The following is an 18516-nucleotide window of genomic DNA, read 5'->3' on the forward strand; positions in this document are numbered from 1 at the left end:
CTGTACATCCTGAGACTTCCTGAAACTACTGAGAGTTCCTGTAACCTGTCCTGAGAGTATTGTCCACAGCTGTCCTCTAAATCATGGTGCTTCAGAATCACCACCACACCATCAGAACCTTAACTGTGCTCCTAACGCACTGACCTTTTCGTTTAGTTTTTTATTAATAATTCTCTTGAATACATAAAAATAAGCGCATTAATGGTGTTGCATCGCAGGGGAGATGAGGTAAAATCAGGTGGCAGATCAGACTGAAAGAAGGTCTTAAATGAGGGTGTTCTCTAAGGCACTGTGAGAACAGGAACAGCCTCTTCAGCTGTGGATGTGTGCTTCCTGCCGTCTGTGGTTTTACTGCTCTGATGAGGTAAACAGGTCCGATAAGAGTGTTTAGTTTAAGTTCCCTGCAGCGGTTCAGACATTTTAATCACTGCATTTTCTGCTTTTTGCTGCGATACAACATGTTCATTATCACAGCTTTCCTGTGTAAGCCGGGGGCCTGCTTTGGGATCAGAAGAGTCCTTTTTATCGGGCTGCCAAGCAGGTTTTTGTGTAGTTAGAGGCTTGTTTAAAAGACCAGAGGTACTTTGAATAAGGATTTTGAAATTTTAAGTCAGAATTCTTTGCTCTACAGTGATGCTTTTAAAATCTGAAATTGTTTATTTTGGGATCCCTGGATTGCTAGGCAGCCTCTCCACCCTAGACATCTCTAACACAGATAATCAAAAAGAGAGTTCTAAATATATATGATCCCTTCCAAGTACACTGTAACCCAGAGCCTGTGTGGGTGTGGCATATTTTATGCCACAGCATATTAAGAAGGTGTACAGAATTTATCTCAGGTAATATTTTGCAGTGCTATTCCATCTGCTGCCACAGGAGGGCAGTACAGATGTATAATATGTTCTGTATTTTCTGCATCATTTCTGGACTCCTTGCCAAATCATGGTAATATGACAACAAGAACCCAACCTGATGTTTTGTGGAACTTTTGGCTAAAGGCTTTAATGCAGTGCCTTATGGGATATGTAGGATTTGTGCCTTTCTGAAGGAGAGGGTGTAGTTCTTTTGTGTTTTTGGGCTGGTGCTCTGTGTTACTGAAAGAGAACAGAGTGGAGTCCCAGGTAGTTTAGAATGGCTTCACACACTCACTCACACTGCATGCACAGGAACAGACGAGGTTCTGAGCCAATCGGTGAGCAGAAACAGACTGAATGTGATGTGATGAGGGGTTTGTCTGGCAGGCTTTCTTCGAAGAGGAGGAGAGTAAGGAGTTTATCTATAAGGAGCCCAAGCTGACCGGCCTATCAGAGATCTCCCAGCGCCTGCTCAAACTGTACTCTGACAAGTTTGGGGCTGACAACGTCAAGATGATCCAGGACTCCAATAAGGTACAGTTACCAGTGGCAGGAGGAAACGAGATGTGAGACAGAACCCAGCTGTGATTGGCTCCGTTGAGCAGAACCCAGCTCTGATTGGCTCAGCTCAGCAGACCCCGGCTGTGATTGGCTCTGCTCAGCAGACCCTGGCTGTGATTGGCTCAGCTCAGCAGACCCCAGCCATGATTGGCTCAGCTCAGCAGAAGCCAGCTGTGATTGGCTCTGCTCAGCAGACCCCAGCTGTGATTGGCTCTGCTCAGCAGACCCCAGCTGTGATTGGCCCAGCTGGCTCAGAGCACAGTGCTAATGGCGAGCACTTATCCAACCTGACCTGAACACTTGAACACCACATCACCCTCCATGTGGATTGTTGAAAATGGTTTCTGTTCAGACTGTGTGATAGCACACAGTCACATCCTCACCTCACCTCCATATTCACATCTTCCATCAGGTAAACCCCAAAGACCTGGACGCCAAGTTTGCCTACATTCAGGTGACGTACGTTACCCCATACTTTGAGGAGAAGGAGCTGCAGGAGCGGAGGACGGACTTTGAGAGGCATCACAACATCAAGCGCTTCGTGTTCGAGACCCCCTTCACCCTGTCTGGCAAGAAGCACGGAGACGTGGAGGAGCAATGCAAGAGAAGGACCATACTGACCAGTGAGTCCCCTCACTGACCAAACTACTAACCACTCAGACATACTGACCAGTGAGTCCCCTCACTGACCAAACTACTGACCACTCAGACATACTGACCAGTGAGTCCCCTCACTGACCAAACTACTGACCTCTCAAACATACTGACCAGTGAGTCCCCTCACTGACCAAACTACTGACCTCTCAAACATACTGACCAGTGAGTCCCCTCACTGACCAAACTACTGACCACTCAGACATACTGACCAGTGAGTCCCCTCACTGACCAAACTACTGACCTCTCAAACATACTGACCAGTGATTCCCCTCACTGACCAAACTACTGACCACTCAGACATACTGACCAGTGAGTCCCCTCACTGACCAAACTACTGACCTCTCAAACATACTGACCAGTGATTCCCCTCACTGACCAAACTACTGACCACTCAAACATACTGACCAGTGAGTGCCCACACTGACCAAACCACTGACCACTCAGACATACTGACCAGTGAGTCCCCTCACTGACCAAACTACTGACCTCTCAAACATACTGACCAAACTGCTGACCACTCAAACATACTGACCAGTGAGTGCCCACACTGACCAAACCACTGACCACTCACAATTACTGACCAGTGAGTCTTGAGATGGACCATGCCAGCATAATGAGCAGTGATTGGTTGAATAACCGGTTCTCTCGGTCGACCCTCTGCAGCCAGCTCCACCTTCCCTTACCTGAAGAAGCGTATCCAGGTGGTGGAGCAGCAGAGCACAGAGCTGAACCCCATCGAGGTGGCCATCGATGAGATGTCCCGCAAGGTGTCCGAGCTCAACCAGCTCTGCAGCATGGAGGAGGTGGACATGATTCGCCTGCAGCTCAAACTGCAGGGCAGTGTCAGCGTCAAGGTCTGTAGCACAGCTCTACCTGTACCTATACACCTGTACCTATACCTGTACCTTTGCATCTATTTATATACCTGTACATTTGTACCCATACCTACACCTATACGTATACCTGTATACCTGTACATCTGTGTCTATACTTGTATGCCTATACCCCTGTACCTGTACACCTTTACCTGCACTTTTACACCTGTACAAATACCCGCTTCTCCCACATGTTTAATAGTGTAATTGGCACCTGTAAAGAAGTGACTCAGGTGGTGATGGTTTTGCGTTTGCTGCTCCCAGGTGAACGCAGGCCCCATGGCCTACGCCCGGGCTTTCCTGGAGGAGAAGAACGCCAAGAAATATCCCGACAACCAGGTCAAACTTCTCAAGGAGATATTCAGGTAACTGTCCACCTCCCAGTTCACCTGTCCAAGGATCCGAGGTTTTCAGTTGTCAGTGTGTCTGTCCGTCTCTAAGGCTGTTGATCATTTTGAGCTGAAAAATCTTAAACAAGCTTAAACTAATCATTTAGGTCATTATCACGTGAACCAGCTTTGAAAATGTGTAACATTTAATAACGATGTTGGTTAGGATGTTTGTTAATAAAAAATGTTAATTAAAATTAAGAATATTTTTGGGTAGTAAGAATATATTAAGTAGGTAATAAGGTTTTCACTTTTATTTTGATGACTAGCATCCCGCCATTTAACCGTGAGTATAACTAAAGATTCAAATGAATCTGAATTGTAACTTTGATTTGCTGGCTGGGGAACAGGAAAGAGAAAGAAGGGAAGCACCAGGCACTGATCTAGGATCAGTCTCTCTCTGAGCTCGTAACGGCTTGAGGCAGGATGTGCTCAGGAGATGGCTGACCCTAGATCACCCCAGAACAGGGCCACATGGCTGAGTAAAGCCCCTGTCTGCGTGGCTCTCTGTCTCACCCTGCAGGCAGTTTGCAGACGCGTGCGGCGAGGCGCTGGATGTGAACGAGAGGCTGATAAAGGAGGATCAGCTGGAGTACCAGGAGGAGATGAGGGTTCATTACAGAGACATGCTGGCCGAGCTGTCTGCAGTCATGAACGAGCAGGTGTGTGCAGGGCTTGACCCTGCTGTCTGTGTGTCTGTCTGTCACGGTCTCTGTCTGTGTGTCTGTCTGTGTGCTGTTGGGTGGCTGAGTCAGGACTCATCCCTGTGTGTGTTGGGTTACTGGGTCAGGACTCACCCCTGTGTGTTGGGTTGCTGGGTCAGTACTCACCCCTGTGTGTGTGTTTCCTGTCTCTGCAGATTCAGCACTCCAAGTCTGCTGGGCCGGAGCGGCTTCACACCTGCTGATCTCCAGCAGAAGCAGAAAAATGACTTTGAACTGGAAATGAGGGAACAGCTGTTACAATCTGAGTTTAAAAACCTGTCATGCCGTTTGCAGTCCAGGGGTGTGTCCCTCTGTCTCAGGCCACTGCTATTATAAAGCTTATTGTGTTTCTGCCAGTCTCCCTCCCACACACACGCACACGCACACATACACGCACACGCACACATACACACGCACGCACACGCACACATACACGCACACACACACACACACACACACACACACATGCGTGCACATGCACGCACGCACACACACACACATGCATGCACACGCACACACACACGCGCACACACACACCCTCACACACGTGTGCACGCACATGCGCACACACACACTGGAAGGTTTGGTTGCTTTAGAGGAGTGTCTCCTCGTTAGCAGAGGTGCAGACAGCTTGAGCTTGTTGTCATTCTAGGGCCTTGCTGCGGATGTGCTCGTTTGTTCAGGCAGGATGGCGGCAGGTTCCTGCCGCTGCTGGTGTCAGTGTGTCTGTGATGTCCAGCGTGGGTTTGACAGCAGCAGCGCTGTGTTTGACACTGTGTTTGGTGTCAGTGTGTCTGTGATGTCCAGCGTGGGTTTGACAGCAGCAGCGCTGTGTTTGACGCTGTGTTTGACGCTGTGTTTGACACAGCTGTGTTTGCTGTCAGGGTGAATGTAAAAGGCCTCGCTACGCTACGCAGCCTTGTAATGCTCTGGAAATCCCAGCTCACAGATTTCAGAATCAAAGCTTACTGTTTTCTAACATTTTTACTATTGTTAATGTTGTTATTATTCTTATTTTTTTTATTATTTTATTATTTCATGTACTGTTAAATTGTAAATAAGAAAAATTAATATTTAAAAAAGTTTGTTTCCTTTTTTATATAAAAAGCAATATATGAACTTCTGTTTGGATAAATTAAAGAATGAAGAGCTAAAGTTTTATGTATAACATTTAAATAAATTTTGTTTATGTCTGTAAAAAAATGTCTACACAATTTTCTTTATTGGGGTTCCAAACAGCAAAGCTGCTGGAACACTGTTGTATTCATTCTGTTTTTTATTGTATTTTTCTCCAGAGAAAACGCTTATATCTCTCAGACTGTATGGTGAAAACTCTTGAAACATGGTAGGCTTGTTATTGACATTGCAATCTATTAAAACATGGCAGCACTTGACCTAGTGGTGGTGCTATAGAGCACGTTATAAAATTTCCAACTTTGAAAAGTCATTACTTTTAACCATTTTACTTAGAGACATGCAAGACTACTAGATGCCCCTGTTCACAAGGACAAAATAATATTATCGGGCCAGTAAAACGCACCTGACTAGATTTTCCACTATTAAGAATTTTTTGAAAAACCCAAAAAATTCTTCTCATCGTGAACCATACATCTAGTTGATGTCAGATTCAGATTCTGACTAAATTCAGACTAAAGTGCGATAGTTGATACTTCAAAAAATGGCTCAATGGCCAGCCAATCAAATTTACCCATTTGGATGTGCCCATTAAAATCACTGTAATTAATTCCAGACATCGTCTTTGGCCTTTTAACATCTGAATGGTTGTTCTGAACAAGACGAAACTTGAACAGTGTTGGTAGCTTGACAAATGTGGCTATTATAAACAAATAGGCTATTTAGCATTATTGGCCATTGTTCCATATAAAAGAATCATACTTAAAAATCGTCTTTACATGAAGCGTAAGGCTAATCAAAATGCAATTTGGAACAAGACCACTTTCTTTAACCAACTAAATTGTGAAGGAACAATTTCTATGTTTTCTATGTTCAAAAATGGCAAAATAATAGCCAATAATATTTCAGTATATGAAAATTAGCATATGATGCTACGTGACAGCACTAATTCTTGATACGATTCATTCATACCAGACTTAGTATTTGGCCTGGAAACTTGTTCTGGATCGAAAGGCATGTCATTCTGAATAAGACAAAACTTGAACAGTGTCGACTGCTTGAGGAACATGGCCACTATTTTAAAAATTGGATCCTTCGTATTGTTGGCCATTATTCCATCTGAAAAATACTGAAAAATCTTATTCTCATAAAGCATAAATCTGATCAACATGAAATGGACAAGTGTGTGCTCCTCTGAGTGCAGCTTAATGTGCAGAGCTCCTTCCTGTACGGGGATACCTAACGGGGAGAATACGCAGGTGACTTATTTTCTAATTCGCTGTCAGTTTTCATGCAAATCACTCTCTGCCAATTAACATCCATCCTGTTGAATTTCAGTTTGACCAATGGGATCCTAGGGAAGGTTTGATGAGGGAAGTATCTGCGGCTCGCTTGCTCACAGAAGCAGCTGTTTAGGTGTTAGAGGTAGGTGTGTCTAAGTAGAACACACCTGCTGGACTACACCTGTGTGTGCTGCAGACATAAATGAGCTTTTGTCTTTTTTTGTTTTTCGTTTTCTGGATATTTAGCTTTTATTTTTTTGTTTTCTTTTCCAAAGTAAATTTGGCTGTAATATTTGAATCATGAAACTGCATTTCAGAGGATAATTTAGAAATATAAATGTATTTGTTTGTTTTCCATATTAAAGAGATTTCAGAAGCCTTTGAAGCTTTTGATAAATTAGCGAAAGATATCTTTGATGGCTCCTCATTACCAGGTTAAGTGGCGCTGCGTTCAGGTGGTGCTGGGTTCAGGCTGTGCTGGGTTGGGGCAGTGCTGCGTTCAGACTGTGCTGTGTTGGGGTGGTGCTGGGTTCAGGTGGTGCTGGGTTGGAGCGGTACTGCGTTCAGGCGGTGCTGCATTGGGGTGGTGCTGGGTTCAGGCGGTGCTGGGTTGGGGCGGTGCTGGGTTCAGGCGGTGCTGGGGCGGTGCTGGGTTCGGTCGGTGCTGGGTTCAGGCGGTGCTGGGTTGGGGCAGTGCTGGGTTGGGACGGTGCTGGGTTCGGTCGGTGCTAGGTTCGAGCGGTGCTGGGTTCGAGCGGTGCTGGGTTCGGTCGGTGCTGGGTTCAGGCGGTGCTGGGTTCGGTCGGTGCTAGGTTCAGTCGGTGCTGGGTTCAGGCGGTGCTGGGTTGGGGCGGTGCTGGGTTCAGGCGGTGCTGGGTTGGGGCGGTGCTGGGTTCGGTCGGTGCTGGGTTCAGGCGGTGCTGGGTTGGGGCAGTGCTGGGTTGGGACGGTGCTGGGTTCGGTCGGTGCTGGGTTCAGGCGGTGCTGGGTTGGGGCAGTGCTGGGTTGGGACGGTGCTGGGTTTGGTCGGTGCTAGGTTCGAGCGGTGCTGGGTTCGGTCGGTGCTGGGTTCAGGCGGTGCTGGGTTCGGTCGGTGCTAGGTTCAGGCGGTGCTGGGTTCGGTCGGTGCTGGGTTGGGGCGGTGCTGGGTTCAGGCGGTGCTGGGTTGGGGCGGTGCTGGGTTCGTGCGTGCTGGGTTCGGCGGTGCTGGGTTGGCGGTGCTGGGTTGGGCGGTGCTGGTTCAGGTCGGTGCTGGGTTTGGTCGGTGCTGGGTTGGCGGTGCTGGGTTTGGTCGGTGCTGGGTTCTGTCGGTGCTGGGTTCGGGCGGTGCTGGGTTGGGGCGGTGCTGGGTTGGGGCGGTGCTGGGTTCAGGCGGTGCTGGGTTGGGGCGGTGCTGGGTTCAGGCGGTGCTGGGTTCTGGAGGTGCTGGGTTGGTCGGTGCTAGGTTCAGTCGGTGCTGGGTTCAGGCGGTGCTGGGTTGGGGCGGTGCTGGGTTCAGGCGGTGCTGGGTTCGGCGGTGCTGGTTCAGGACGTTGCTGTTTGGGGCGTGTGCTTGGTTCAGGCGGTGGCTGGTCAGGTGTGCTGGTCGGCGGTGCTGGGTTGGGGCGGTGCTGGGTTCAGGCGGTGCTGGGTTCTGTCGGTGCTGGGTTCGAGCGGTGCTGTGTTCAGGTGTTTACAGCCACTGTGTGTCTCCAGCAACCAGTCGCTTCTGCTTCAGAAGCATTCGCCTCCATCTGATTTCCTGTGGCTACCTGTGAATGAGAGTCCGGCTGGCTCGGCTACCCAGGTGTGCATGATGTGCGGGTAATTTCCGTAGCGACGGCGTAATTATAGATAATTGCTGGGCCCTTCACCCTCTGAATAGAGTGCGCTTTGTGAAGTGGAGCCGTGTAATGAGAATCCGCCTTTATACGGCCTGTCAGCGGGGCTGCAAATCCGACTACAAACGCTTTTTCTCCCAGAGAATGATAGCCCACAACTCACTTTTCTTCTTTGAAGAGCATAATCAGAGATGGAGATTAATATCAAATCTGAATTAATACAGCAACAGAAACACATTCATATTTCCCACACTTCAGCTGCTGTGGACCGTTATGTTTAACTCCTAATTCCCCTTCCTGTGGTCTACAGTGCATTTCCACAGTAGAGTTGAGTTGTGTTTCTGCTGTATGAGTTGTGTTTCTGCAGTATGAATTGTGTGTCTGCAGTATGAATTGTGTTTTTGTGATATGAGTTGTGTTACTGCAGTATGAGTTGTGTCTGCTGTATGAGTTGTGTTTCTGCTGTATGAATTGTGTTTCTGCTGTATCTGTTTTATTTCTGCTGTATGAGTTGTGTTTCTGTTGTATGAGTTGTTTCTGTGGTATGAGTTGTGTTTCTGTGGTATGAGTTGTGTTTCTGTTGTATGAGTTGTTTCTGTGGTATGAGTTGTGTTTCTGTGGTATGAGTTGTCTGTATGAGATCCTTTTGTCACTCATACAGACATCAGAAAGCCGCTGCAGCTCTGTAGGGAGTTTGTTAGAGAGAATCTCCCTCCATTCTGCCCATACTGATTCTGCTCTCCACGCCCATACTGATTCTGCTCTCCACGCTCAGCCACGCTCAGTTCTCCTCCGGGTTTCTCCTCAGGGTTTCTCCTCAGGGTTTCTCTTACGGGTTTCTCCTCAGGGTTTCTCTTACGGGTTTCTCCTCAGGGTTTCTCCTCAGAGTTTCTCCTCAGGGTTTCTCTTATGGGTTTCTCCTCAGGGTTTCTCTTACGGGTTTCTCCTCAGGGTTTCTCCTCCGGGTTTCTCCTCAGGGTTTCTCCTCCGGGTTTCTCCTCCGGGTTTCTCCTCAGAGTTTCTCCTCAGAGTTTCTCCTCAGGGTTTCTCCTCGGGGTTTCTCCTCAGGGTTTCTCTTACGGGTTTCTCCTCAGGGTTTCTCTTACGGGTTTCTCCTCAGGGTTTCTCCTCCGGGTTTCTGCTCAGGGTTTCTCCTCAGAGTTTCTCCTCAAGGTTTCTCCTCAGGGTTTCTCTTACGGGTTTCTCCTCAGGGTTTCTCCTCCGGGTTTCTCCTCAGGTTTCTCCTCCGGGTTTCTCCTCCGGTTTCTCCTCAGAGTTTCTCCTCAGAGTTTCTCCTCAGGGTTTCTCCTCGGGGTTTCTCCTCAGGGTTTCTCTTACGGGTTTCTCCTCAGGGTTTCTTACGGGTTTCTCCTCAGGGTTTCTCCTCCGGGTTTCTCCTCAGGGTTTCTCCTCAGAGTTTCTCCTCAAGGTTTCTCCTCAGGGTTTCTCTTACGGGTTTCTCCTCAGGGTTTTTCCTCAGGGTTTCTCCAGCTGAGGTATAATTCAGAGCGTTGGGGGGGGGGGCAGCTGAGGTATATTCAGAGCATTAGGGGGGCGTCCCAGCTGAGGTATAATTCAGAGCGTTAAGGGGGGGGCCAGCTGAGGTATAATTCAGAGCATTAGGGGGCGTCCCAGCTGAGGTATAATTCAGAGCGTTAGGGGGCGTCCCAGCTGAGGTATAATTCAGAGCGTTAAGGGGGGGGGCAGCTGAGGTATAATTCAGAGCGTTAGGGAGCGTCCCAGCTGAGGTATAATTCAGAGCGTTAGGGGGGCGTCCCAGCTGAGGTATAATTCAGAGCGTTAAGGGGGGGGGGGCAGCTGAGGTATAATTCAGAGCGTTAGGGGGCGTCCCAGCTGAGGTATAATTCAGAGCGTTAAGGGGGGGGGGCAGCTGAGGTATAATTCAGAGCGTTAGGGGGGGTCCCAGCTGAGGTATAATTCAGAGCGTTGGGGGGGGTGGGGGCAGCTGAGGTATAATTCAGAGCGTTAGGGGGGCGTCCCAGCTGAGGTATAATTCAGAGCGTTAGGGGGCGTCCCAGCTGAGGTATAATTCAGAGCGTTAGGGGGCGTCCCAGCTGAGGTATAATTCAGAGCGTTAAGGGGGGGGGGGGCAGCTGAGGTATAATTCAGAGCGTTAGGGGAGCGTCCCAGCTGAGGTATAATTCAGAGCGTTGGGGGGGGGGGGGCAGCTGAGGTATAATTCAGAGCGTTAGGGGGCGTCCCAGCTGAGGTATAATTCAGAGCGTTAGGGGGCGTCCCAGCTGAGGTATAATTCAGAGCGTTAGGGGGGTGTCCCAGCTGAGGTATAATTCAGAGCGTTAGGGGGGTGTCCCAGCTGAGGTATAATTCAGAGCGTTAGGGGGGCGTCCCAGCTGAGGTATAATTCAGAGCGTTAGGGGGGCGTCCCAGCTGAGGTATAATTCAGAGCGTTGGGGGGGGGGGGACAGCTGAGGTATAATTCAGAGCGTTGGGGGGGGGTGGTCCCAGCTGAGTATAATTCAGAGCGTTGGGGGGGGTGTCCCAGCTGAGGTATAATTCAGAGCGTTAGGAGGGGGGGGGGGGGGGGGGGCAGCTGAGGTATAATTCAGAGCGTTAGGGGGCGTCCCAGCTGAGGTATAATTCAGAGCGTTAGGGGGTGTCCCAGCTGAGGTATAATTCAGAGCGTTGGGGGGGGGGCAGCTGAGGTATAATTCAGAGCGTTGGGGGGGGGGCAGCTGAGGTATAATTCAGAGCGTTAGGGGGGTGTCCCAGCTGAGGTATAATTCAGAGCGTTAGGGGGGCGTCCCAGCTGAGGTATAATTACTGGGTGCAGGGCAGACGCAGCTCAGCGCACGTCATTTATTCATGATAAGCCCTGCTCTGTAGTGGCCCGCATGAAAACAGGCTAAGTGGCCTTGAGTGGGGGGGGGGGGGCGGGTGTCACAGAATCCTCCCCCCAGCAGCAGCCGAGCCACACTGATGAGCTGCTTCGGTTTCATTCCCACGAAGAGGAGCTCATGTATCTCACACACACACGCTACATACACACACACACACACGCTACATACACACACACTACATACACACACACACACAGCACTCTCACACACACATGCACACACACACATAGCACTCACATACTCACACAGCACTCACATGCACACACACATACAGCACTCACACACACATAGCACACACACACACACACATACACACATAGCACTCACACAGCACTCACATGCACACACACACACACAGCACTGACACACACATGCGCACACACACACCCTACATACACACACACATACAGCACTCACACACACATAGCACACACATACAGCACTCACACACACATAGCACACACACATACAGCACTCACACACACACACATATACAGCACTCACACACACGCTACATACAGCACTCACACACACACACACACATACACACATGCATGTAACCCTACATGCTAGCTCGACCACTCTGCTCGGCTGCAGGGAGACTTGCACTCCCTGCCATCCGGGTGAATGCTCTGCTGCAGGGCGACTCGCACTCCCTGCCGTCCGGGTGAATGCTCGCACTCCCTGCCGTCCGGGTGAATGCTCTGCTGCAGGGCGACTCGCACTCCCTGCCGTCCGGGTGAATGCTCGCACTCCCTGCCGTCCGGGTGAATGCTCTGCTGCAGGGAGACTTGCACTCCCTGCCGTCCGGGTGAATGCTCTGCTGCAGGGCGACTTGCACTCCCTGCCGTCCGGGTGAATGCTCTGCTGCAGGGCGACTTGCACTCCCTGCCGTCCGGGTGAATGCTCTGCTGCAGGGAGACTCGCACTCCCTGCCGTCCGGGTGAATGCTCTGCTGCAGGGCGACTTGCACTCCCTGCCGTCCGGTGAATGCTCTGCTGCAGGGAGACTCGCACTCCCTGCCGTCCGGGTGAATGCTCTGCTGCAGGGAACTCGCACTCCCTGCCGTCCGGGTGAATGCTCTGCTGCAGGGAGACTTGCACTCCCTGCCGTCCGGGTGAATGCTCTGCTGCAGGGAGACTTGCACTCCCTGCCGTCCGGGTGAATGCTCTGCTGCAGGGAGACTCGCACTCCCTGCCGTCCGGGTGAATGCTCTGCTGCAGGGAGACTCGCACTCCCTGCCGTCCGGGTGAATGCTCTGCTGCAGGGAGACTCGCACTCCCTGCCGTCCGGGTGAATGCTCTGCTGCAGGGAGACTCGCACTCCCTGCCGTCCGGTGAATGCTCTGCTGCAGGGAGACTCGCACTCCCTGCCGTCCGGGTGAATGCTCTGCTGCAGGGAGACTCGCACTCCCTGCCGTCCGGGTGAATGCTCTGCTGCAGGGAGACTCGCACTCCCTGCCGTCCGGGTGAATGCTCTGCTGCAGGGAGACTCGCACTCCCTGCCGTCCGGGTGAAGGGTTCTCGCTCGTCCCGACCACAGAGCTTCTCCACCCTAGCTCCCCTGTGATGGACCGAACTCCCCATTCCACTACAAACCACTCAATCACTGCCAATTTCCTGTGTGTGTACGTGCATGTTTGTACATGTGTGTTTGTGTGTATGTCTGTGCATGTGATTGAATCAAAGTCAAGGATGGCCAATATGTTTCACCATCCTTGGAAATGTATATCACATTTCCACATGTGTTTTAGAAAGAATATTTTATATTCAGGTTATGATAGTATTGTAGATATCATTATTTGTATTCAATCACCATCCAGGTGTTTTTTGGGTTTACTCAGTTTCATGCCTGTGGGTCTTGAGCTTCTTCTCTAAGATCTAAGTGCTATCATGCATTTGTATGTATTTGTTTATGTTGTATATGGAGGAGCAGTCGTGTTTTGCAGATAGATCTGCTCCAGTGGTGCAGTGCTTCACACAGTTAAAGGCAGAGCTAGGGTTCTGCTTCATTATCACTGAGATTTCCAGGCTTTTTATTGAAGGAGGGACACTGTGTTCACATTACAATATTTTTCCAAACAACTTTTATATTTTTCTCAGAGGGCAGGACGTGGAGCGTATGTATATGAGTGTAATTTTCTGTAATTTTCTCCATTGTGTTTCCCTTTTATTTGATGTTTATTGCAAGGTTCATTCTTCTCTTCTTATCAAAAGCGCCGTTTGATTTTTTTAATCTTAATTTTCCCACCGCATCCTGTAATCATCGAGCTTGACCCCTGACCCCTGCTTCAGGCAGAGCTGGCGTTCATGTTCAAAGAGCCGCTTTACTGGACAAGCAATGTAAATGATAAACTCCTCTGCAAGGTTTTTTATTGGTTATCTGTGCGGTCTGAGTGAGAACGCATTGCACATTCACCGGCTGACTTTTAAGAAGCAAAAAATCTAATAAATAAATTGTGAGATTATTTCCTAATAGTCTCAACCATCTTTTTATATAGATCTAGGTAATGGTGCTGTTTAATACTGACCCTGGTAATGGTGCTGTTTAATACTGACGCTGGTAATGGTGCTGTTTAATACTGACGCTGGTAATGGTGCTGTTTAATACTGACGCTGGTAATGGTGCTGTTTAAGACTGACCCTGGTATTGGTGCTGTTTAATACTGACGCTGGTAATGGTGCTGTTTAATACTGACGCTGGTAATGGTGCTGTTTAATACTGACCCTGGTAATGGTGCTGTTTAATACTGACCCTGGTAATGGTGCTGTTTAATACTGACGCTGGTAATGGTGCTGTTTAATACTGACGCTGGTAATGGTGCTGTTTAATACTGACGCTGGTAATGGTGCTGTTTAATACTGACCCTGGTAATGGTGCTGTTTAATACTGACGCTGGTAATGGTGCTGTTTAATACTGACCCTGGTAATGGTGCTGTTTATACGACCGGTATGTGCTGTTAATACTGACCCTGGTATTTGGTGCTGTTTAATACTGACCTGGTATGGTGCTGTTTAATACTGACCCTGGATGGTGTGTTTAGACTGACCCGTATGGTGCTGTTTAATACTGACGCTGGTAATGGTGCTGTTTAATACTGATGCTGGTAATGGTGCTGTTTAATACTGACCCTGGTAATGGTGCTGTTTAATACTGACCCTGGTAATGGTGCTGTTTAATACTGACCCTGGTAATGGTGCTGTTTAATACTGATGCTGGTAATGGTGCTGTTTAATACTGACCCTGGTATTGGTGCTGTTTAATACTGACGCTGGTAATGGTGCTGTTTAATACTGACCCTGGTAATGGTGCTGTTTAATACTGACGCTGGTAATGGTGCTGTTTAATACTGACCCTGGTAATGGTGCTGTTTAATACTGACCCTGGTAATGGTGCTGTTTAATACTGACCCTGGTAATGGTGCTGTTTAATACTGACCTGGTAATGGTGCTGTTTAATACTGACCCTGGTAATGGTGCTGTTTAATACTGACCCTGGTAATGGTGCTGTTTAATACTGACCCTGGTAATGGTGCTGTTTAATACTGACGCTGGTAATGGTGCTGTTTAATACTGACCCTGGTAATGGTGCTGTTTAATACTGACCCTGGTAATGGTGCTGTTTAATACTGACCCTGGTAATGGTGCTGTTTAATACTGACCCTGGTAATGGTGCTGTTTAATACTGACCCTGGTAATGGTGCTGTTTAATACTGACCCTGACCTCAGTTATGAACCCTTAGAGTTCATAACTGAGCGTTTTAATGCTTTATTAGCTTTTAGGTAATATAGTTGTTAAAGTACCTACAAACAATTTAATGCTGCATATAAATAGTTGATTATTCTGGTTCATTTCCGATCTTACAACTGGTGACAAGTTTTGGCTCATTTAATTAATTATGAGTCGCGAGGATTAGGAGTGTCTTCTCACGATCAAATTCTCAGCTCGTTTTAAGCCTCAGACGCTACTAACAACCCATAGAAACAAGCTGGCAGTCAGCCAGTCACTCGACCTGTTTAAAACGAAATAATGTACTGCATTTATTTTAAAGTGCGTCATGTTGAAACAATTTTTCAGATTCACTGTTTTAAACTCTTGCTTTCCAATCACAGTTGATTTAAATGATCAAATCGTTACCATACCTCCTTCTATCTTCCATCACCCACATTTGATCTGTCTAATTCAGTCGTCTCCAGCCCTGGTCCTGGAGAGCTACAGGGTCTGCTAGTTTTCATAGTGAGCCTGCACTTCATGAATCAATTAGAGCAGTTGATTACACGGTTAACTCAACTCAAGTCTTGGATCTCAATTGGGTGCTGATTTTAAGGTGAAAACAAAAACCAGCAGACCCTGAAGCTCTCCAGGACCAGGGTTGGAGACCACTGGTCTAATTCAATTTGGATATTCTGGACGTCTCCAAATGAAAAAGCACTTCCAATCAGAAACTGGCCCAAATAGACACTGGATTTGTTTGAAATAGAAGGAAATTCCGTCCCTGTTTAAACATATTATTACAATCGTATTTCGACAGACTGTTTTCTTAAAAAAAAGAAAAAACATAAAAATTAATTTAATTATTATTTTTTTAAACGGTAAACGCGTTTGACCCGAGGAAGGTGTTACCTTTCTGTTGGTTCTCTCAGGTGACATGTGGGCCTATGCAGGTCTGTTCACCTGTTTGCTTTTAGAGCCATTTCACTTACAGGACATCGCAATGCGAATGGGGTGCAGACGTTTTTATTTCCATGTAAACATAGAATAACTGGAACAATGTTAGTGACGAGTCTTTATGTCTCCCATAACTTCACCGAGGCTTTACGTTGACAGAGCCGATAAATATTTCAGGCGCTGTGGGTGGGACGGGGATAGCTTACTCACTGGGGCTAGATGACCTCCGGCCTTATCCGAGCTAATCGGGAGTTTGATGAAAACTTAATTGCCCTTTTCACGAGGAATCAAAAAAACAAATCGAATCAAGCTGCATCCCAGGTCTTTTTTAAATGCCCATCCTCGGGTCTGTTCCAGACGTGGATTTTTACCTCTCCGTCCCTAGTTCATTCACAATGCTTTTCCTGTAATACGACGCGTGTGCGGATCAATAAAACATGAGCCGCGTCCTGACTGTCGATCAGCTGAACCTCCTCAGCTGTATAAGTGGTGAAAGGCGGCGTAATCTCCTCGGACAAGATCCCGGCTGTGATTGAGAGACGGAGAGGGCCGCCTGTTAAAACCAAAGCCGAGCGAGCTCCCCTCGCATCGATGAATGGACCTCATTCGCAGAAACGGGGAATTTCGGCGCGATGGGTAGCGGCCGGGGTCTGGCTCGGGTGATCATGGAAATGCGGAACGAGATCAAAAAGCTGGAGTCGGAGAATAAGGCGCTGCGCGGGGAGTTGGAACTGCCGCCGTCGGGGCGCGAGACTGTGGGGCCAAGCTCGGTACCGCCCGCATTCCCACACAGACACGCGGCGGAAGAAACCCCTTCCCACGCTAATTTAAGACGAAATGCGTCTGCACCCACGCTGGAAAGACAATACAAGGGTAATACCGCACTGCGAAAACAGGATATTTTACCGTTATAACCAAAGTTGATATATTTTTAAATTCCTTAGATATTTGGGTGTTCTCTATTATTTTGTTTGCAAGTTGTCGTTATGCAAACCTTTGTGTCTTAATACATCAATATTCACTTCGCAGAGAACATCATAATGACGGTGCGGAGATATTCCATCTCCCCTAACATGAGGACAGTCAACCGGAAGAGCGAGAAATTGACGTGCGGACTGGACAATGCGGGTGTGGAGGCACGCGACACTGTGGACGGACATTACAGTGACTGGACCACACTTCAGGAGGAAAATCGTGGTAATGCGCCGGCCCTGCTGGATCCCGCTTCCCGGGACGACAGCAGCATTTCCCCCAAGGAGAAACTAACCAACAGACGGTCCCTCCAAGAATACGTGCACAAAAACAGGTGCGTGTTCTTTGGAAGTTTTTGCACTGAGATCGTTTTGTCATATTTAAAGTCGTGTTTGCCTAATTATTGTTTGCCACTAATGTGCTTGAAATATAAGATTGTTTACATCATCTACATTAAGTTTTCAGTGATGACCAAGATGCACTCATCAAATTTATTGCATTGGGTGCCCAAAATATATCCAGGGCTTCTTTTATCCAGTCAAGTTTACAGTATAGGCTACTGGGGTGCAATAACAGCGTCACACCTGGGGGGGAGGGGGGGGGGGGAGATTTCAGAGGGTAACAATGTGTGGTATTGAATTATGCGAATTAGCGAAATCTGTAAGTGCTTTTCAGACGCTATCTCTGGCTTTTACAGGGCTAAAGTCAAAACGGTCACGTTCCTCCTCCCTGTGGAAGACATATACACTAACCGGCCATTCCTGGCCAATCACAGGCCGGACAGGAACACGTATGACCTGGGCGTGATTGTAGAGAAGGACTCATGATGCGCAGAGGAGTGTGTCAGGAGATGAGCGGAGGGAAAGAGAAGCAGATATCCTGCAGGATCCAGGTCAGAGCTGTCTCCTGTATTGTTCAGCAGGCGAATCAGGCAGCTGATTTTATCGCTCAGGCCTGGCCCCAGAGACTCCTGTTACAGGTTCAGTTTCCAGCATCCATCCAGGTAGAGTGATCCATCTGTGTGTCGTGCTCCGAGGCTGCCCCCCCCCCACCCCCCCGCCCCCGGATCAGATGTCTCCCCCACAGCATCAATCTGACTCCAGTTCGGAAGAGGCTGCAGGTGACGGCCGTTAGCAACACTTTGGTTTCGGTTTCAGCTGATGAAACCAAAGCAAAATCAGCATCATTATTTATTTACTTTTTCTGTCCTTCCCACTCAGAGTATGTTCTGCTGGACTCACGTGTGTCTGTGTGACATCAGAATGCTGTCTTTATTTCCACACGTGTAACGTTGTTTTTTCTGTTTAAATGTGTAAAAAGTGAGAGTATAACACTACTTGTGTCATTTCCTGTAAAACAAAAAAAATATTTTTGTAAAGCAATTCAAAGTTTCTGCTCTGGTTCAGACTTCTTTATCTCTGTTTAATAGTATAATAATGTGTTCTATGTAAAAAATAAAAAATAAAAAGAGAGTATATATTACTATATTGCACATAGATAAGTAAAGTCATGTCATGTATTATAACTGCTTCAGCCAATAGTTTGTCATTATTTCAATTCAAATCAGTGGTGTCTTCATTTTATATCACTTTGTTCACATACATTAGAAAGCACATAAACAACATTGGTTTACACATGTTGAACACAGGTGTATACAGATTAATTTTGGCAGAATATAAGTGTTAAAGATACATTGTACAAAGCTATCAATATCCAAGG

General features: G+C 47.9%; 2 protein-coding genes across 2 annotated transcripts in view; both read left to right on the plus strand.

Annotated features, from left to right (window-relative positions):
- The window catches only part of dock10 (dedicator of cytokinesis 10), a 65939-nt gene extending 60696 nt beyond the window's left edge, over window positions 1-5243 (plus strand). Inside the window, 6 exon segments of the mRNA XM_064301538.1 lie at window positions 1242-1388; window positions 1828-2038; window positions 2736-2926; window positions 3212-3312; window positions 3860-3998; window positions 4196-5243. Coding sequence (XP_064157608.1) covers window positions 1242-1388; window positions 1828-2038; window positions 2736-2926; window positions 3212-3312; window positions 3860-3998; window positions 4196-4243 — 837 coding nt within the window. The 3' untranslated portion in view covers window positions 4244-5243.
- Window positions 5244-15762: 10519 nt separating this feature from the next.
- On the plus strand, window positions 15763-18335 carry LOC135236807 (uncharacterized). Its single transcript, XM_064303336.1, has 3 exons — window positions 15763-16698; window positions 16855-17131; window positions 17495-18335. Exons 1-3 carry the CDS (start codon window positions 16458-16460, stop codon window positions 17622-17624), a joined length of 648 nt encoding a protein of 215 aa, XP_064159406.1. The 5' UTR covers window positions 15763-16457; the 3' UTR covers window positions 17625-18335.
- The last annotated feature ends 181 nt before the right edge of the window (window positions 18336-18516 follow it).

The sequence above is a fragment of the Anguilla rostrata genome, chromosome 12 (assembly GCF_018555375.3).
Source record: "Anguilla rostrata isolate EN2019 chromosome 12, ASM1855537v3, whole genome shotgun sequence".
NCBI classification, from domain to species: Eukaryota; Metazoa; Chordata; class Actinopteri; order Anguilliformes; family Anguillidae; genus Anguilla; species Anguilla rostrata.